The sequence below is a fragment of the Toxorhynchites rutilus genome, chromosome 1, assembly GCF_029784135.1.
Source record: "Toxorhynchites rutilus septentrionalis strain SRP chromosome 1, ASM2978413v1, whole genome shotgun sequence".
Lineage (NCBI taxonomy): Eukaryota > Metazoa > Arthropoda > Insecta > Diptera > Culicidae > Toxorhynchites > Toxorhynchites rutilus.
Genome location: NC_073744.1, coordinates 127,044,028 through 127,066,757, shown reverse-complemented (window position 1 = coordinate 127,066,757; position 22,730 = coordinate 127,044,028). Strand labels below are relative to the sequence as shown.

Genomic DNA, 22,730 nt, shown 5'->3' with positions numbered 1-22,730 from the left:
AAGCAGAATCCATCTCCGCGTGACAACAACTTTACTTTTATGGTTGTTTGTAATTATAGCGAGTCTGCCGATACCAAACACAAAATTTCTTTGCCTGTGCAAATTGATGTTTTCGAGTCCACTGCCACTGTGAAAACCCAAACTGTCGTCCTGATAGATCATCACAATATAAAATACATTAGCTGCGTCATAGGCAGAAGTAATCGTGTTTATATAATTGTGTTTAGGAACAATTTGCTAGGACTAATCGTCTTATTCTCCGAAATGAAAATGGCAATAATTTAAATTCGTGTAGTGATTTTCCAAAAAAGGAGAGAAAAATCTGCTGGAAGGGTTTCAATCGTTGAACGAGCAGAGGAAAAGAGGGTCGGTCGCCCCTATCAACAACAGCAGCTGAGTCGCATTACCCCGATACGCATTCCGGAAAGAATTGAAGGAAGCAGACAGATACGAATTGGGCCCAGTGTGCAACATAAGCGGAGAAATGGTGGAACCTATGTTTGACTATCAATTTCGGCACATTCTAATTGGCGACAGCACAGTCGGGAAGTCGTCTTTGCTCAAATATTTCACGGATGGTAAATTTGCTGAGGTGAGTGCTAAGAATCAATTTGATACTAGGATAGGCGATTCGTTTGGGTTGGCCTCGTGAATTGAATTGAAATGTGTTTTTAATGCAGAAGAGCAGCTTTGAAGATTTTTCGTCGGAAATGTGATACTTTCTACCACTTGGAAAATAGTTAACTGATAACGAATTGTGGTCTTAGTGTGTGTTATACAGTTCGGTTCGCCCATAGCACACACATGAGTGCACGAAGAAGACGAAATGCGTTTCACATTTCCGATAATTTGCATTTTCATTTGCCTTTACGCGACTCTTTCGCATAGTGGAGGATAATGACTTTTGAATTTGTTTTCCTTGCACATTGAATAATCAATGGAGAAATCAAGACGTAAAGATGATTATTACAGTTTACGGTTACGAATATTTACGATATGTGAGAAATATGAATCGCGCATTTAATTACCAGGAAAATGTTTACCTTTTTCGTTTTTGTTTTGTTTGCGTGAGCAAGGGGCAGTGAGCTTGAAGTGTATCAAGGTCTTTAGTTACAAAGCAGAACTATTTTTTTTTATCCTGACTCGAACACTCATGAAATATTTTGCTATTTTTCTTTTCTAAGTATCTATACTAATTTCGAGAATCAAAAGTGGATGGGTCTGGGCCTAGGAGCACGGACGAGAGCTTGACGTAGGACTGTGATTGTTTGTAATAATTGCATTCCAATTGAGTTTTGTCATTTTTCTGAAATCTGTAATGTTTACTATTTTCGTACATTAATCTCCTGGAAAACCAGTTTCTTATATCAACTTATATCCTTTGAACTGGCAGGATGGGGTAGAATCTGGAACGTCATTCTAACATGGACACGAGGAATTCGACACTATTTGATTTTTTTACATATAGGTTTTCAAAAATTTGTACAAAATACATTAAAACCATAAAACCATTTCTTCTATTTATTTAAGGTAAAGTTGGAAGGAAGCCACAAATGTCTGCCGCAATGGCGCTCATTTCTTCTACTACCTTCCTCATCCCTCGCTCGAAAATCGATAATTTTGCGAAACAGTGTGAAGAAAATGATCGTTTTCGCACACTTCCCATCAATTAATATGAACCAAACTCTAATCGATTACTCACATGATATCGAATTTTCATCTGCCGTCGCACTGTATAGTGAAAAACGAGGGAAAACTCGAGCTAGTGCTCTGCAAGTAAAATTTTGATTCTTCAGTTTCACCTATAAAAACCACTCAATAAAATGTTATTCCTGAGTCATAGCGTTTCATGTCATGAAAATCAATAAAATAAAATTGTGTTGATATCAATGAACTTATTATTTTTAGGCTTAATGGGTCTATAATTTAACTTTTAACAACTTTAACATTGGGTGAGGAACTCGGAACACTGCCATGGCTGCCTATGCTTTCAAAAATAGTGAACGGACGAAAAGAAGGGTTAAAGCTCTCCAACGTGAATATGTGAATAAAATACGATCAACGGTCAATATATATATATATATATATATATATATATATATATATATATATATATATATATATATATATATATATATATATATATATATATATATATATATATATATATATATATATATTGATATATATATATATATTTTTTTTTTTTTTTTGGGGTCGAGCAAGGTTTTCGTTTGAGGCTCCTCCCCTCTCTCTAAAGGGGGGCTGACATACAAATGAAACACTAATTTCTGCATTACTCGAGAATTAATCAATCAAATGAAACCAAAGGATTCAATTAATGTTTCTATGGTGGTTAGACTCTCTACCCCCCCCCCCCCCCTCTCTTAGGTGGGGCTGTCATACAAATGAGACACAAATTGCTGTATAACTCGAGAATTAATCAAGAAAATGAAACCAAATTTGGCACGTGGAGGTTTTAGGATGCAATAAATATGCAATAATTGTCATTGAGACCGTAGAATGGCGCGCACGTAAAAATATTGTTCCGACGCAAATGGTGAAAATCACGATTATTTCCCAAAAACAAACCACTATATACCGGTTATCGCTATCATTGACGAATACCTGAACGTTTTACTGTGAAGTTTGAGAAGTTTTCGCCAGTTGTAGCTGTGAATCAGGAAATTATTTTATTCGCTGCTGTATTCTGAAGAACAACTAGCATTTTTGAGCAACCATGGCCGACGACCACAGCTCTCGTCGCCCTCTTCGCAGTCAGTCGGCGAGCAAACCAGCCGTTGATGATATGAGTGTTTCTGAGCTAGCGAAACAAATGAAATCACAGCTTGCAACAAACCAACAAAACACAGTCGAAGAGATTCGACGTCTGGAGCATTCGCTTGAAGCCCAAATCAACAAATTGCGATCGGATATAACATTGGACTTAGACAACATTCGAAAGGAGACCAACAATACCACTACCAACATTATAAATACTGTCGATAAAAATAGAGCTGAGTGTCTTGCAGTCGCCGATAGAAACACACGCTCCAACGATCTTATTGTGAGTGGAGTACCGTACACCACAGGAGAAAATCTGGCAAACTATTTCGTTACTTGGTGCCGATCTCTTGGGTATGTGGATGAAGCGATTCCGTTAGTGGATATCAAAAGACTTTCCAAAACCAATCCCAAAAATGGAATAGTCTATTTGATTTTGATTCAGTTCGCAATAACTGTGCAGCGGAATGAATTCTATGCACGTTATTTGCGTTCAAGAAAACTCTCGCTCGCTGACATCGGATTCTCAACAGATCGACGAGTTTTTGTAAACGAGAATTTAGGACCTGCTGCGAGAGAGCTCCGTGCGAAGGCTTTGCAATTGAAGAAGAAAGGAGAGTTATCTGGAGTCTTCACGAGAATGGGCATCGTTTACGTCAAAAAAATGCAAAATGATCAAGAGAAACCCGTATTGTCAGAGGACGATCTTCAGAAACTATTTTAACCTTTCCTTATCAGCTCTTGTTTACTCCTTCCATTCCATCCATATCTATTCCCTGCCTCCCTCCTGAAAGCCAAAATATTGTTGTTGTCGTCGCTGTTGCTGCCTGGATGCTGTTGCTGCTTGGAATGCTGGGGGATGTTGAAAATTATTAGTTTTATAGTGAACGCGGTTTGTAATACAAACAACATTTGCGTCGTAAAGAAATGTGAATTAGATTGAATTTGTAAACAATATTATTATACATTGTAGTCGATAGCTAGTAGGTACTTTTTGATTCATGCTCTTTCATTTGCTCGGATCATCGTAAACACTTTTGGAGAAATGGCTAGTGTTTCTAGTGGAAATGTCTCATCGGATTGGTGTCTGCCAGGGATTATTATGAAAAGTGCCCTAATTAAAAATAAGCTTTCAGTATGTAGTGTAAATATCCAGAGCATCTGTGCTCGCAGGTTTTCCAAACTAGACGAGCTACAACAAATAGCCCGATTGAGTGGTGTTGATATCATATGCGTGACTGAGACCTGGTTAAACGAAAGAATCGACAATTCATCGCTGACACTTGAAGGCTACAATATTATCAGACACGATAGGGAAGGGCGATTAGGGGGCGGTATTTTGGTGTTTATGAAAGACGGAATCCACTATAACCTCCTGGAGAAATCCATTCATCAGCCAGGTGTCCCGTATTCTGAGTACGTCGCGGTGGAAATTATTCTAGATGGTGAAAAGCTGTTTCTTGTTAGCATGTATAATCCGCCTGAAGCAGACTGTGTGGACGCTGTTGATTGCTTGTTGTTAAAATACGGCACGCACTATAGTAATATTTTTGTTGTAGGTGATTTAAATGTCAACCTATTAAATCATAGTTCAGCAAAGTGTTCACGACTGATGACAATGCTTAGCATACATAACATGTTTAGCTTAGGTTCTGAGCCCACATTTTTCTATCAATATGGATCATCACAGCTCGACCTTATGCTGATGAATTCAAGGTCACGAGTTCTCAGATTCAATCAAGTTGATGTCCCAAACTTTTCGAATCATGATCTTATTTTTGCTTCACTCGATTTTGACCTCGTTCACCTACCTGAGAAGGTTAGTTATCGCGATTATCAATCTATGGATGTTGATGGTCTCGTGGCAGCATTCAATTTACTAGACTGGTCTAGTTATTATCATTCAACCGATCCAAATTTTTTACTCCGATTTTTCAATTGCAATATCGTTGCATTTCATGATAGGTTTGTGGCAATACGATCATTTGTGCCACGAAAAAATCAAAATCCATGGTTCAATGACATAATAAGTAAAGCAATTGTAGATCGAGATCTTGCATACAAAAGATGGAAGTACTCAAAGTGCTCTGATGATTTTCAATTATTCAAAACTCTTCGTAATCAAGTGACTTTTAGAGTTCGTCAAATCAAAAAAGAATATTATGAAAGAAATCTCAACGCTAATATGCCACCGAAGGAATTGTGGAAAAAATTGAAAAACATTGGAGTTGGTAAGAGTACTACATCGCCAACAATAGAGTTTGAGTCTGATGAGATTAACGAATGCTTTGCAAATAATTTTTCGGAGAGTATTCGTGATTTAAATATTGACGTAGTGTCCAACCATCGAAACAGGGTAGATTCATTTTATTTCAATCAAATAAGTGAAATTCAAGTAATCAATGAACTATATTGCATGAAATCTAATGCCATTGGGCTTGATGAACTACCCATTAAATTTCTAAAATTAATTAATCCGCTTATAATCAAACCCATCACACATTTATTCAATTGCATAGTTGCTACTAGTATCTTTCCAGAGGAATGGAAGAAATCTAAAATATTGCCATTGAAGAAAAAATCAAATTTGAATAACCTGCAGAATTTACGTCCAATAAGTATATTACCGGCATTGTCAAAGTTATTTGAACGCATAATCAAAACCCAAATCTGTCAGTATATTAACCGCGAAAATTTATTAATAAGTCAGCAATCTGGATATCGTGCGAATCACAGCACAAAAACTGCAATGCTGAAAGTCTTTGATGACATAGGGTTAATCCTAGATAAAGGAAGACCAGTTGTTTTACTGCTCCTAGACTTCTCAAAGGCATTTGATACAATTCCCCATAACATACTCTGTCAAAAACTCAGCGTAAGATTTGGGTTCTCCAGTCATGCAACAAATCTTATTAAATCATATCTCACTGGACGAACACAGACAGTTTTCAATAAAGGAATTTACTCTACTTACCTTCCAATATCCTCAGGTGTGCCTCAAGGATCAATCTTAGGACCAATACTTTTTTCAATTTTTATAAATGATCTTCCAGATGTGTTGAAGTATTGTAAGTTCCATATTTTCGCGGACGACGTGCAATTGTACTACGGTTGTTTGGATGATACTTCCACAATTGTTTCGAGGAAAATTAACGAAGACCTAGCCAATATTCATGTGTGGTCCGTCAGGAATGGACTCAAACTAAATGCTAATAAAACGAGTGCTCTATTTTTGAGCCTCTCCCACGTCAATAATGTTCTGAAACCCTTCTTAAAGTTGAACAATGCTAACATTGCTTTTGCGGAGGAAGGAGTGAGCTTGGGGTTCACAATTCAATCAAATTTTAAATTTGAAAAATTCATTTTCAAACAATGTGGCAAAATATATGCAAGTTTGCGTAACCTCTATGCGGCATCATCATTCCTAAGCAGTGATATGAAGCTTAAACTTTTTAAAAGTTTAGTTCTACCGCATTTCATAGCTTGCGATTTTATTCTGTCAGTAACGACAGTGTATGCAGAATCAAGACTGCGAATAGCATTGAATGCTTGTGTTCGATTCGTATTTAACTTGAGTAGATACGATAGAGTTACCCACCTTCAACATCGCTTAATCGGGTGTCCGTTCAACAAGTTTTCTCAGTTTAGATGTTGCCTCTTTTTGTTCAAGCTTGAGAAGTCAAAAGCTCCCGGGTATCTACATACTAATCTGAAGCCATTGAGAAGTTCGCGTGCGAAAAAGTATTCTGTTCCTCGTCACAATACATCCTCATACGGCAGTTCGTTTTTCGTCAGAGGCATTTCCTATTGGAATTCTCTACCGAATGAGTTGACCTTAGTAAATTCCACATCAGCTTTTAAGAGAGGATGCAAAGAGCACTTTAATAGTTGAAGTTATCGATTTCTTTAGAAGAAGTAATGAATGAATGAGTCAATGAAATGTTTGTATTCACGAATAGTTTAGAAACTACGGCGCACCTTCTTATGTATTTACATAATGTAACATTAAAAAGAGACTGAAGTCTCATGTTACTAATTATAAATAAAAATAAAATAAAATAAATAAAATAAAATGATTCTATGGTGGTTAGACACTCCTCCCCCTCTCTTAGGGGGTCTGCCATACAAATGAAGCATACATTTCCGCATAATTCAAGAACTAATCAAGCAAACGTAACTAAATTTGGCATGCGGAGGATTTAGGGTGCAATAAATGTTTTTTCGGTGGTTAGACACTCTACCCCCTCTCTAAGGGGGAGCTGCCATACAAAATTAAACAGGGTCGATTTGAAGATCAATCAATAAACAGTTCTGCTCATAGTAAGAAAAAGTGAATTTTTGAAGGTATTGATAACAAAAATAAATTTTGGGCGAGACGAAGTTTGCCGGGTCAGTTATATATATATATATATATATATATATATATATATATATATATATATATATATATATATATATATATATAAATTTATATATATATATATATATATATATATATATATATATATATATATATATATATATATCATCGAAACGCATCGTTCATACATTTTATTTTAGTGTTGAATTGTTTTTTTTTCAAATGTATTCTAAGACTCGTGTCAGTGAAGCGCCACACAGTCTGATGAGTAAATTGATCTATTTACGTGTGCTTTGCCCTTCTCTCACAATCATTATTATCCCATAAATCGTGGTTTTACCCACACTACTACAATTGCTTCTTTCCACCTTCGCCTTAATAATGTCGAAGAGGACAAGGAGCTATCATTTATTAATGCATTTTTGAACACAAGTCCAAATATTTTAGATCTTCATGAATATTAACCTAAGTCTAATCAATCTACAGATATATATTATGGACTAGCTGACCCGGCAAACTTCGTCCCGCCCAAAATTTATTTTTCGTTATCTAATTTTCGATATTTTGTTTATCTTACTAAGCGCTGTTCATGGGTCCAATGGCAGAATTGTTCATTGATTGATCTTCTAATCTACCCTTTAAAATTACCATTTACTATAAAATTCCTGGTACTTCTACCAAAACTGACCACCTGTAGAGAGGAGGAGTGTGAAACCACCTTAAGGGGGTATTCTAGTCTAGAGACACGAATTGCCGACACTTCTTCGAGCTCCGTAAAATAAAACAAAGAATATTTTTACTATCCATTATATCATTAACTGTTCATGTATTTTTTTAACAATAAAACATAAATTGAACGGAGAAAAAATATTCATAACTTTAATAGTTAAGATCTGATGAAGTAAGAGGGTTCAAAAAAAGTTGTGCCATGGCGTACACGATTCCAGCCCTTCTGGTTATCTGAAACAAAAAAAAATCGAACAGATTCTGAATCAGTAAAGATAAAAACATGTTTTCCGGCAAAATGACGGCCGTTTGAAAAACAAAATGCGGTATAAAAGGTTTTTTCTTACGTTTCTCGATTTTTTTTAAGATAGCAAAAATTAAAAAAAAAATATTTTTTAGAGGTTCATGCGATAGAGAGATGCCTGCAGATTGTATACATATAATTGCGACATTAATCGGTTCAGTAGAGATTGAGATTGTGCATCCGTGGCCGAGTGGTTAGCGTCTCACATTATCATGCCGGGTGTTCGGGTTCGATTCCTGTTCTGGCCGGGAGATTTTTCCTTCAAAGAAATTTCCTACCAATTGCACTGTGGTCACGCGTATTCTAGAGCTTGCCCCTCGAAATACATTCAAGGCGTGTTATTTGGCTTAAGAAGTCTCAATTAAGTATTAATAAATGACGCTAGTTAATGCATACGTTGAGACGGCAAAAGTTCCACAGGGAACGTGAACGCCATTCAAAAAGAACAAGAAGAGCTTGAGATATCGATAATTTCTTTCTAGAGTATATTCTTGAATGCATAAAGTCCTTTCTAGAGTATATTCATGAACGCCTAAACTAAAGAAATATGAAGGAAAAAAAATTGGATTCTTCCAATTTCTAGACTAGAATACTCCCTTAAAAACCTTTCTTGCCTCCTAAAACCTCCACATACAAAATTTGGTTCTGTTTGCTTGATTAAAGGGTGTGTCACATCAAATTGCATCACGGAAAAAACGCTGTAGAAATTCGCCCAGTAGACCGATCCTTTTGAAAATTTTAGACAGTAAAATAAAAAATATTAAACAACTTTTGGCATTTTCTTTTTATTCATACTTCGAGCCCAAGCCCGTATGCTCGCACCTTCCTCTTTACCCCGTCCATAAGGTTCTGTACAACGTCAGGTTGTAGTTTTTTTTTAACAGAAATCCATTTTCTCTTGAAGTCCGCCTCCGATTTGATAACTTTTGGGTTCTTCCGGAGGGCCTGCTTCATAATCGCCCAATATTTCTCTATTGGGCGAAGCTCCGGTGCGTTGGGCGGGTTCATTTCCTTTGGCACGAAGGTGACCCCGTTGGCTTCGTACCACTCCAACACGTCCTTTGAATAGTGGCACGAAGCGACATCCGGCCAGAAGATGGTCGGGCCCTCGTGCTGCTTCAATAGTGGTAGTAAAAGCTTCTGTAGGAGGCACTCCTTAAGGTAAACCTGCCCGTTTACCGTGCCGGTCATCACGAAGGGGGCGCTCCGCTTTCCGCAAGAGCAGATCGCTCGCCACACCATGTACTTTTTGGCAAACTTGAATAGTTTCTGCTTGCGAATCTCCTCCGGAACGCTGAATTTGTCCTCTGCGGAGAAGAACAACAGGCCCGGCAGCTGACGAAAGTCCGCTTTGACGTAGGTTTCGTCGTCCATTACCAGGCAATGCGGCTTCGTCAGCATTTCGGTGTACAGCTTCCGGGCTCGCGTCTTCCCCACCACTATTTTTTCCTTTCGTCGCGGTTAGGAGCCTTCTGAACCTTTTATGTACGCAGGCCCTCCCGCTGCTTGGTCCGCTGGACGAATGAACTTGACAAATTCAGCTTATTGGCGACATCCCGGACCGAACTTCTCGGATCACGTCTAAACTGCTTAACTACGCGCTTGTGATCTCTTTCACTGACGGAGCATCCATTTTTGCCGTTCTTCACCTTCCGGTCGATGGTTAGGTTCTCGAAGTATCATTTTAGTACTCTGCTGACCGTGGATTGGACGATTCCCAGCATCTTACCGATGCCCCGATGTGACAACTCCGGATTCTCGAGATGAGTGCACAGGATTAATTCACGACGCTCTTTTTCGTTCGACGACATTTTTCCAAATTTACGAAAAATTTACAGTGAAGCATGGAAAACGTGATCTATACACTCTTATCTGATTATAAGCGGAAGCTGAAGATATAATTCCTAAAAATTAAATTTCTACAGCGTTTTTTCCGTGATGCAATTTGATGTGACACACCCTTTAGTTCTTGAGTTATGCACAGATTTATGCTTCATTGGTATGGCAGCACCCCCAAAAACCCCTATAGCCCCTATTAATAATTCTATAGACTTTTCCGAAATTTATCAGTGAGTGGTAGACTTTTACTCTTTTGTTTTGGTCATGCCTTTCAAACACAAAAAGATGTTCCAGCATGACAACTTTGTTTTATTTTTAAATTATCCATATGTAAGGTCGTGTACACCAGTGTGACCATAATGTGAATCTCATTTTTAGTCAATTATTGCGTTATCCGTGATTTTCCTAATCCGCGGTGACTTTGCCAGACTATTCCGCGGCTAGTCGGGGTTCTACTGTACGATGTAATATGTCCTCTATTACGATCTAATGTGATTTACTGTAGAACGATTTCCCACAGCATGTAATACAATTTTTCGCAGTACTGCATTGATACAATTAATATGTTCATGCGACTCACAAACTGCATTAGCCTGATATGCATATATGATGTCGTATAGATTGATTTTACGATAGTGTACATAATAAAACTGATGTTTGTTACACCGAATTAAGACTCAATCGGTAGTGATAAATAAAATAGTGGTTTTTGCATTTTATACGATTGTACACAATGTATCCTTTGATCGACATTGTATATGAATTTGATTCGATATCACTTTATATGCGACTTCTAATATGCCAAGTTATGCGATTTGATGTTTGCTGGGATATATGTAAAATGAATATCAGATTCAATGGTTAGTCTATTTTACTCGAAAACATAAGTAAACTTGAATTTGTTATATTCGAAGACTGTGGTGAGAAAAGCGCGCATTACCCATTTCTAATGTTGCCATAAGGTAATACGCAGGTTTTCGGAGGTTACAGTTTCGAAATAATTGTAACACGTGCATTCTCGCCGGGAAAATGCAGTCGATATTCGGCTTACGAATCATGATGCTGCTTGACATATAAATGTCCATGCTTGTCCACGATGAGGGGGGTAGGGAGTTTAGATAATGTCCACGTGGACACGTTAAATGAGTTTAAAAAAAGACATCTGCATTTGATAATACGTAAATTCTATTCTGTATTTCCAAAAAAAGCCATATTTATCAAAAAAAGGGTTGAGCTGTCTGATAGTCGAACATCTATATTTTTTCATATCGTTGAACTTCTTTCCTAAATGTGCATTCTGAGAATTGCGCACATGAACTGAGAGCACAACACTGATGAAGATGAAAGACGAAGACGCCACTAAAGTAAAAATTGCTTCGTTTAGCCCATGTTTTGCGAAAATGGAATACGAACAACAAATTTTACCATGGGGGCACAGACCGTATCTCTAGAACTCATGTCGACGAGGTGATGGAGAACTGTGTCACCGATTCAATCTTATTTAAAACCATTACCAAACCTCACCGGAGTAATAATCGAGTGAGCCGTTTACGGATGGCCAAATTTGGTCACTAACTGACGTGCCCGGCCAGAGATAAACTCCTAAAAGCTCTATCACCGATTTATCAAAATGCACCGCGGATTATCTTTGGCCTGATACCATCAACACCAGCAGTCTCGGTATGTGCTGAAGTAGGGGAACCTCCGTTTGACATCTTCGTGAACGCGGATGGTCTCCAGAACTGCGAGCTTCCTCGCCTAAACCAGCGGAGATGAGAATACGCAGCTGACTGTCTTAAAGAAAAAAATTCCTACAACAGATGGCTCACTCCAACTACCGATAGCTAAACTACTTTGGTTTGGGGCAATTGGAGGACGCAGAAACAACTCCCGAGCTGGGGTGAGTTCAGTGTGGATGAAGCAAACTGATCCACAAATGGTCCGTTGAAGTGAGACTGTTCCTTCGGAAAATCAAAGGCTCCATAACCAGGTTCGAAGACGTAAAAGCGATGAGGGAGCAGCGAATCCTGTCCAGACTAAGAACCCGCTAATGCAAAATATCACACAACTTTAACAGACGATTTTTTCATCTCCTTTGCGATCTGTGCGAAGTCCGCAATTCGGTCGAACACATCGTTTGTGTTTGTCTGAAATACGATCCTTGATTCTTTCCCTTCGCAATAAGGGGAACAAGAAAAGTCGGACAAGAGATCTCAATGTTTAAATGTGTCGAAAGTCTCATGATATAAACATTTCAACACAGCAGTGGAACTCCATACAATTCACATACTAAAAAGTGTCCACATTTTCATCGCTTGTTTACGTCAAGAATATAATTTTTTCAGGCACACTTGATTTGAGAGTGTATGGATTTCTAGCTGCTTGACCCAAGGTCTTTAATGAAGAATGTTAAGATGAGAAGGTTTATATAAACATGTTTATAATTACATAAGTTTATTCAAATATTAATATTGCCCTTCTTTAACTACTCAGTGCAATTTTATCAAAATTTGAAAGAGAAATTAAAAAAGGAATGTTTTTTTCAATATTGTTCTGAGATGGTTATTAAAAATCCATGATTACCTTTGTTTTATTATTTACCCCCCATTATTTGTTAATTTTTCATCATTCATTTTTGAGAGGTTTAAAATTGCGACAAGATAGAAATTTGGCGCGAAAGAGCGAATTGTGGAAAATTTACTAAGCTTTATAATTAAAGTTTTGCTGTAGTATTTAATTTCTGAGTTTGTTTGAATGACAGATTGGAGTTGATTCATAGAAGAATAAAATTCATTTGATATGTCGATTTTTGAAATCGATTCAATGGTTGAAAAGTTATGACGTTTTGGAGAAATCTTACTAAAATCTTACTTAATCAGCAAAAGGTCCCAGTGGCATGTGCATGTACACAAAAGTCGTCTCCATTCACATGAATTTTATAATTTGTTTTCCAATTCTTAACTTTCAAACTTATTTCAAGGATCAACATATCATATCTTTCTATTAATCCGTAAACATGCCTAGTAGTAACTTAAAAAAACCAAACTCATAAACGACAAAAAGGGTCTTCGATTGTATATTTTTTATATAATTTTTACAGTTTTACAGTACACATTTGTACACTTTATTGAAGGGTCTTTGAATGTTAAACTCAAAAAATTAAGGCACAGTATAACAGTTTTTAGTACATATATAAAATCAATTATATCACATCCACTATTCAAGGAAGTTAATGATATTTTCTAGCATCAATCCAAATACAGTAATCCGAATTATTATTATGGCCGCACTAAAAAACATGAGAAACAACAAAAAAACTGTGAACTTTGAAATTTGTGAACTATTGCAGTTTACTTCAGCCATTTCATGCCGAACTGATATAGTGGTTTTCATATTTTCGTGAAAATTGGTAGCTTGTTTTCGTTATAGTAAAACATTGAACCTGTATTTTTTTGGGTGATTTGATTTTATTCACTTTTCCCAAAAATGACTTTTATCAAAAACTCATAACTTTTGAACCACTAAGCCGATTGAGATGATCGACACATCGAATTGAAGTTAATTAGCTAGTCTTTTTTGGCAAAATACCAAACTTGCAATAAATTTGATTGTTTTATTTTCGTAATTATTGATTGTATCCGTTTTTTATAGTTTACATGGTTTCTGGATCAACGGCGCTATATTTTTCTGTATTTTTTCTTAAAAACTGAGGATTTTTTTACACATTTACATTTTTTACTCAAAATCAGATGTGTCCTTTTTTCTCTTTGGAGTTATAATTTTTAGAGTTAACCGATAGTTCGAAATATTAATTTTTTCCCCTTTTTCCTATTCTCAAAAATTCATAACATTTGAACTGCTAGACCGAATCAGATGATCGATATATCAAATTAAAGCCAATGAGCTGGAATTTTTCGGAAAAATATTGCACTTGTGAAAAAAATGAATTTTGTTTCGTGATTAATATTTGTATTTGTTTTTTTATAGTTTACATGGTTTCGGGATCAAGGGCGCTATATTTTTTATATTTTTGGATATGTTATCTAAAAGATATTGGATATGTTCAAAAGATATGAATTTTTGAAAAAAGTTATTTTTGGAAAAAAGAGGAAAAACTAGATTTTTCGAACCACCCTAAAATAGAATGGGATCTAATATTTTGCGATAAGGAACAAAACTACCAATTTACACGAAAATCTGAGAACCACTATATCGGTTTGGCATGGAATATATTATAACACTAAATTATTATAACACTAAAAAAGTATAATTTGGTGTTAATTTCCCCGGTAACTAAAAAGCTGATTACTAGAAACTAATTGATGTTAACGTTTCATTACCTTGTAAATTCTAGATACAATACCAACAAAGGGTATTTTTAAAAAAATGGCTTTTTTTGTTCGTGTGTTGTTGTTCGAAACTGAAAAAAAATAAATTTATCCAGAAATCATATTTTTATGTTGTTTTTTAAGCGTACATACATTATTTAGTCGTATAATTATTATACCATTCTATTTATTCCGATGAGAATGCTTTAAAATATTTCAATTGATGCTCTTACCACATTTTAATTTTTTTATTCAATGTCCAGTTTCTATGGCGAAGTTTCATTCGTGAATTACACATTTGTCATCATTGGTGAAATACGACCATAAATGTTGTTATGAAGAGCACAGCAAGGTATGATAACAATAAATATGGGTTTGTTTTGATAATGCAAACATTAACGACATTATACACAAAACCGATAAAAATGCATTATAATATTTGTCCACAGCACTTTCAGCGTCTATATCTAAATTTTATTCAATTTTCAGTTCGTAATTTGTATCCCATTCGCGGTGTTTATCATGATGATGCTAACATTAATAACATTATATACGAACCTCCCACCTTATATATGTTGTCTCCCACCGTTTTAGAGACATCTTAACATTATATCCAATTTTTAGAGCGTAAACCATCTGTGAATTTTTTCACTGTTTTCTTGCCACATATCGTTGCCACTTTTTTCTCTCAAGTTCCACTTCTCTTCTCTGATTTCAAATTATTTATCCGTATCTAGTGATCCCCGATTTTTTAAATTAATCGTTCATCAGCTAATCGAATACTTTTCCGCAGTTTATTATTCGATTCGATTAATCGCCTTAAATAATCGATTAATCGATTAATCGTCACACTGAGAGAAATAATTAGTTAGACTAATATTTTTCATTTGCTAGAAAGCCATTTGGAATCAAAAAAGTGTTCATTTCGCCTGAAAATCAATTATTATATTTTACACTGTCCTAAACTCGTAAACGAAGCTGGGTTCGCGTTGACGGCATTGAGCTTCGTTTGCGAGTTTAGGGGAGCGTCAAAGATAATGATTGATTTTCAGTTTTTTTACGTTTTTTTTTCTCTGGGTTTGGATCGATTAATCGACGTAAATTATTCGTTCGCTTCGATTATTGGTGGCACAGTATTCGTTCGATTAATAATCGATTTCTGTATGAAGTATTCGATTAATCGAACGATCATCGGGGATCACTATCCGTATCTGTCATTGTAGATACACTTCGCGGGAATTTATTGGGTCGCCAGCCAAGGAGTCTCAGAAGTGGAGGGGATAGCTGAGAGTCTCAAAAAATAAAAAAAATAAAAATGTTATATATCTGAACAGCTATACAAAAACTTCACGGGAAATGTTGGGGAACTAATCAAAGAATTGAGAACAATCCGCTTCTAGTTAGAGAGCTAACATTTCTATCATTGTCAAACAGTGGCGTCTCGTCCATATGTGCACCTCGTGCACTGCACAACCTAATATTTCAAAAAGAAAAACATGTAGCGCCCCTACTATGCTTATAAGAACAGACTATTGTTCAATTAAATAAACGTATGCAAAGTATGGAAATCATGAGGAATTAGGTTACCCCGTGTACACAAGCGTTCTTGATCGTAAAGAAGAACGAACGGCATGAAACGAGGATGCAAAATATTGGTTTATATCACTTATTCTACGTTCTCCCAGCTCGTGCACGAGAATTACGTATATCTACACACATATTGATAAAATTGTCGTGAAGCTTTGGTTAACTAAACTGCCAATGTGTTGGTAACAATTTCGTGCAGTGGAAGATGTACACAACATAAGATAACGGTTGAGTGTTCAATCAGAACTCCTCATCAATAGTCTCTCTCGATTCTCTCGCAACCCGAACTTAGACGACTAAACACGCTCCAGATCCGCAATCGGCGCGCTTTATGTAAGGTGCTTTTATATAGCGGCTCTCTGAAAGCTCGCTTGGCGCAGATGATTTGTTACGTCATTGACATCAGTCTGTGCACTTTTCCTATGCGCAGACTGTGTATTGAACAGCCGGGTGCTATGATTGATGCTAGGATCGTTAGCAAAATCTCAAGCAGAACTGTCAGTGGGATACCCAATTCATATGAAAACAAAGGGAAAATGTCAGTGGGATACCCAATATGTTGGCTCCTGTCAGTTCAATGGGGGTTCTCTAAAGACGTCACCCTGCTGGTATTGAAGTTTAGATAGAGTGGTGCGCACACGAACTAGTAAATTGTCAATGGATTCATTTCGTGAGTATCTTTGCTTGCACGTGTTGGAGATTCTTGCTTCAGTTTCGCAATCTATGAATTTACGTTAGATTTACAACCAGATGGCGCAGCGAGTAAAAATATGATGTTTGTTTTTTTGGTTTAAAATTTGTTTGAATTTTTCAGAAAAATCAGAATTTTTCTCCAAATTTCGCGGTTTTGAACATTAGAAAGGAAAAAAAGTCTGGAAAGGTTAGAAAATTGCTATTTTACATTGCTTCATTCATAACATATGAAGAATGGCTTGGTATAAGTGTTGTTATTCAATATCTTTCAGCCTTTTTCAGTGTACCGATTGAGGGTTTTTTCGTGATACATCGTCATAATTTAGAATAAAATATGGATATTGTTGGACAGTATATTGTTGATGTGCTTTTGGAAAGACCGTTTGCAAATAGGATTGTGGAAGAGAAATAAGTTTTTGCGAAAATGGATATTCCACGACCAAATTTGAACAAGATAAAAACGACCTGTGTTAGAAACGGTAAAATAGTTACACGGAACTTTAATGGATATGCTAATACATCTATTTTCCGCTATAAAAGCTCATGCAGCTACCAAAGACCACATCCACAACAGAATGACATGCCGCACGTTTGGGAAAACTCGTATTGAAGATGCGTTAGATCATGCCAATGAAGCTGCTCGAACGGCGGGAGTAGTAATAATGAAATATAAGTTCAAAAACGCATGACCCTTTGATTCCCATTCGTCATGAATTGAACCTTTTTTTAAATTTTATACAAGTATTCCCGTCGAAAGATTTGTGTCATTGTGAGATGAAGTCCGGCACAGCTTTAGCTAACCATGCCGTTAAGGTGGCCGTACACTGTTTGTCCGGAGGTCAAATATTTTCCACTTTTTGACAGATAAAGTTTGGTTTGAAATTTGTACGAACACTATTTTCTTTGCCACTCCTCAATTTCAACAGTGGCAAACAATGTCAAACATCGAACATGGAAAAACTTTGAGTGAAATATTTAAGGTAACCTAACCCCGTACCGACAGTTTTGACGAATAGACTGAAAAAACATTTTAGACATCCAATAACTGAATATTTGTTTGTCGTGTTTTGTGTCGAATATATTTGATCGGTATACGTTGGTCAAATTTTATCTGTGAAAAAGAGTTAAATATTTGGCTTCGGTCAAACAGTGTATGAGCACCCTTAGTTTACTGCAGCAATTTGGCGTATCTCTTACTAAGCTGGTTGCGCAAACATATGATGGGGCTCGAGTGATGTCAGGAGATAAAGGAGGAATCCAGGCGATCCCAAAGAAGTCGTTTTCAAACACTGACTATATTAATTGTAAGGCGCATGTTTTGCTGCACTCTTGAACGAATAATTCAAAAACAAGGAAATATTTTTCTTCCCTCCCTTCGTTGGCATCATTCTTCATCCAAATCCCAAAGCGTGATTGCGAGCTGAAGAAATTTATGCAGTAGAAGATCCAGAACATGTGCAAAGTCAAGCGGGCCTACAGCTTTCTACTCGTCTGGGAGCAATGTACCTAGGTGACATCAAGTGGGATGGTGATACGATATCACAATACAATTAATACAATTTTCTTCAATCGTTTCAAATTTCTCATTTTGTACCATTTTGTACCATACACTGAAACAACGAGAACTGGACTACGTTGAATGTGATAAGATTATCAGGAACACATGTGCGAGTATAAAAGCGTTGAAAGACGAACGAAAATTCAATGCGGTTCACTTATTCTAATAAGTAAAGCATTTTATTTGAAATTTGAACACGGAGTTTCCCAAACAGCTGATGCATGATATTTTTTGTCGATTCTTTAATTTTCACAAAGTAAAATTTGGAAATGCACTGCGAGTGTTCTATACGAAATCAGAATTTGCCGAGAAGAAAATATTGGAGATTATATAAACAGTGACCGGTAGCAATCTTGACGATATTTTTTAGAAAATTATTTTACTCGCAAAGCTAATATTAACGCTTCCATCAACCACAGCATCGGTCGAACTAAGTATTTCTGTTATTCGTAGACTGAAGACCTACTTAAGACCAACGATGGGAGAGGAGCGACTCGGAAAGTTTATACTATTGAAAATAAAATGCTCCTTGAGCTCCAACTTTAGAGTAATTTTTTGGAAAACATAATTGATCGATTTGCCCATTGCGCAGAACGAAGAATATCATTGCTATCGCTAGAAGAAATTTAATTAAAAAAATAATTTGTCCCCGAAAACAAGACTGTAATGTTATATTTGAGAAATGTCCTTTCGTACTCCATTGCGCATCTAAAAATGTTATATTGAATTTATATACAACATATATCAACTACGCACGACTATGAAAAATAGCTCAAAATTAGAATTAGACTCAGAAATGCTTGAAATACGATGAAACACGATATAATTCAACCAACCCATTGAAATACTTCCATAAAGAAAACAATATTCGAACAATAACTAACTTCCATTTTGAAATTTTGAGAAAAAATTTTGGGTCACCGTGTAGGTGCACAACTAGTTAATTCACTCACGAGACGCCACTGTTGTCAAACCATAGAATAGAAAATATAAACAAACTTTAAATGAGCGCAATTCAATCATTTTCCGATGGTTTTTTTCAGAAAATGTTGAAATGTCCACGCTTGTCCACGGAGGGGAGAGAGGTTTTCAAAATCGTGCTTTTTCTGTCCACGTGGTATGTGGACAGTCCCTTATATGGACTACAGTTACAACAAAAAATCCTGACACATAAGTGTCAGAGTGCAAACTATTTGAATATTTAGCTAGTTAGATGCCCAGGGAAGGGTAGTGTGAATCCATTGAATCCATGCTGACAATGCTTCAATTTTGTATACATTGTCTTTGATTGGACCCTGTGCTTAGGGTGGACGTCTTACTCCGTCCTCCCCTACGTGGAATTATGATTGTTCATGCTCACAATCGATTTCGTAAAATATCCAAAACAACTAAAACAACTAAATTGCATAGAGGCCCAAGCCATATCTTTTTAGAGATGAATGAACTGATAAAATTTAAAGTCTCTATAATCCACCAAAAGGAGAAGAAGGAAGAATAGCACGAGCACGTAAGTTTTCTCGAGCCTCAGTGCGCAGAATGTGCGTGAATCTCACAGCACAATGTGCAGATCAACTAACACGCGTGAAATGGTGATTAAGCGGTCAATCACTTGCTCGATTTGTCTGCTTACAATTCACAGCACCAGAAGGAAAGCGTATATGATTTCATGTTCGTTGCACTTATGCAATACGAATGGCTGTTGAAGAGCCGCGACGGAAACGCAAGTGTTAAATAATCCGGTACAGAGTCGTAGTGATTTACATTTCTTTCTCACTTTGAAATTGACTTTTCCGATTAAAATTAAATGCTCGATGCTGTTTAGACAAACTATTTTGGCACTTTTTCGAACTGTCGATATTTTCATTCGGATTTTTCACACAGCACTACATTTTTTAATACATACATCGCTTCATGCTATCGAGCTAATACTGAATATTCTTCATTCCGCAGCTATCCGATCCGACGGTAGGGGTAGACTTCTTTGCTCATCTCATCGAGGTAAAGGATGGCACCCGCATCAAGCTGCAGCTGTGGGACACAGCCGGGCAGGAGCGGTTTCGTTCGATCACCAAATCATACTACCGAAATTCGGTTGGCGTACTGCTCGTGTACGATATCACCAGCCATGCCAGCTTCGAGCACATTCCTCTGTGGATGATGGAAGCCAAGCGACACATTGAACCTCACCGGCCGGTTTTCGCACTGGTGGGATGCAAACTGGATCTGGTGAACAATGGTGTCCAGAAGCGCGAGGTCAGCGTGGAGGAGGCACGCTCGTTCGCGGAACAGAATGGTTTAATTTTCGTGGAAACTTCCGCTCGCACGGGCGTTAACGTCCGGGAGGCGTTCAGTCTAGTCACCCAGGAGGTATACAATCGAATTCAGTCGGGTGAGTATAAGGTCGAAGATGGCTGGGACGGCATTAAGAAGGGCTTCCTAAGACCAAATAATTTGGATTTTAATCTAGTGGTAGCAGAATCCGCCCGAAGTTCGTGTTGTTAAAAAGATGTGGTTGTTGAGTTCCGGCAATGCTTTTATGTTTCGTTGTTGTTTGTGTTTCATTGCGACATATGCCCATTTTTGTGGAAACCGAAGCCTCAAATGTTTGAAACATTATGATTTCGATCGAAGCAACTATTACAAAATCGAAAAAGCGGAGTCTAAATTTGTACATTTTGGTGGAATCCAAAAGATGTGATATAACTGTTTGAACTAATCGACGGAAAGAGTTCATGTAATTGTTTCTAGGATTTTTTTGCAGCGATATATCGCCGTTATTTTCTGTTTTTATTCATGTTTCAACATTAGGATTTACAGTTTTGGTGCTTTAATTGATCCAATTACTATTTCGCTCCCTTTTCTAACCCTCAAATGAACCCTACCTGATTTTTAGAATGATTCTTCTAATTCTAGATCTGTATATTTTACTCTAGAACTGACTCACAGTCAGATAAATGATATTTTATAAAAATTTAATTAATCAGTTGTCAGTAATGAACATCAAAGAAACTTTATGAACACATTTTTATATGTATATAGTATGATAATTACAAAATTAGTAATGTAGTTTACAGAAATATGTTTACCTTAAGAAAGACACTGAAATTGAAATATACTATGTAATCTTCTGAACAGTTTAAATTTCTATTTTCGATATCACATCCTGTTTCCGTGTATTCTGTAGAATCCAGAATTAGAGCATTAAGATTTTATTTATTGCTGCGCTTGAATTTCCTGCGTATAATAGCAATGCTATGACGGTGCATGTCTCATTGGGCCCGATCACGAACGTCACTTCACGGTGAAAACGAAATGATTTGTATGCAAGGTTATATACGCTTCATCTTCTTAAAGATCCCCTTGACGACGGACCGATATCTTTTTATGGGGCAGAGCTCACGTTATTCTCGGCATACCATTCCATCGTCTTCTTCCTATAAGGGCAGGATGTCAAATTCGTTCAAAACAGAACAGGTTTGTCATGATTGGTGAGAAAAGGCAACATACGTATCTCCAGGCATTCCTTGACATATATATAATATCATAACTAACGGTCCCGGTGGCGATGAAAATATCACTTTACCAGTCGACGGTGCCAATGGTATTCCAAGCTAGACAGCTTTGGTATGGGACCAACACTCAACATTCGATACACGGTCGGCGCCAAAGGAATGCAAAGAATTAGTTCCGGGGTAAGCGCTCACAAAAATTCTCTAATTTCCAGCAAGAAACTCGCCGACATCTACCCGGTGACGGAGACGGATTTCGCGCAAACTCGTCTATGGGATTGGCATGACCCTCTCAGAACTTAATGAAACTTTCTGGACATGAAGACCTTACCTAATTAGGCAACTTGGCATACTTAGTTTTCCGAAAATTTATCTAGACTAACATATGGAAAGTGGAAATATCGAAATATCGAAATTGGTAAGTCCTACAAAAAAGTGATCTATGGAAGAGCTTTAGGAAAATAATTGGATTTAAAAAAAAAAGATACTGGAAAAATATTTTTTGAAATCCCACACTGAAAAAAACCGATTTTAAAAACTAAAAGTCGATTTTCTCAAAATGGTCATCTCAGATTTTGATGAAATGGTAGATAAATGATAGATAAATATGTGCTTTACAACATTTCCATACATCGCAACTTGTGCTTATTTAAGGCAAAAAAGTTTTTTCAACAAAAAAAAAAATGTAGAGGCGAATGAACTGAAAAGTTTAAAGCCTCTTTAATTCAACATCATCATCATCATCAACAAAAACTTTTTCAAGTTTTTTCCTCGAAAATTTTCTATTTTTTTCTTTGGGTATACCGTACCGTTATAGAAAAAATCAATAACAGGTAGAAATGGATTTATGGTGACCTTTGCATACTAAAGTACAGTTTTCAGCTTGTTCTTGTAGTCAAATACAATATGTTCCAATTCAGAGAGCAACAGCAGCTCTCAAACAATAGCCATCTGCCAATAATCTCTTGATCGCTCGGTCAGGTATCGAATAGTTGTTGTAAAGTTAGGTATCTATTAGGAGTCACTGTAAATCACTGTAGAT

At 36.7% G+C, this 22,730-nt stretch overlaps 1 protein-coding gene across 1 annotated transcript; it reads left to right on the top strand.

Moving 5' to 3' along the window:
* Positions 1 to 78: 78 nt before the first annotated feature.
* On the top strand, positions 79 to 21,273 carry LOC129762832 (ras-related protein Rab-39B). The gene is made up of 2 exons (XM_055761390.1): positions 79 to 592; positions 20,130 to 21,273. The coding sequence occupies exons 1-2, from the start codon at positions 485 to 487 to the stop codon at positions 20,679 to 20,681; spliced, it is 660 nt and encodes a 219-aa protein (XP_055617365.1). The 5' UTR covers positions 79 to 484; the 3' UTR covers positions 20,682 to 21,273.
* The last annotated feature ends 1,457 nt before the right edge of the window (positions 21,274 to 22,730 follow it).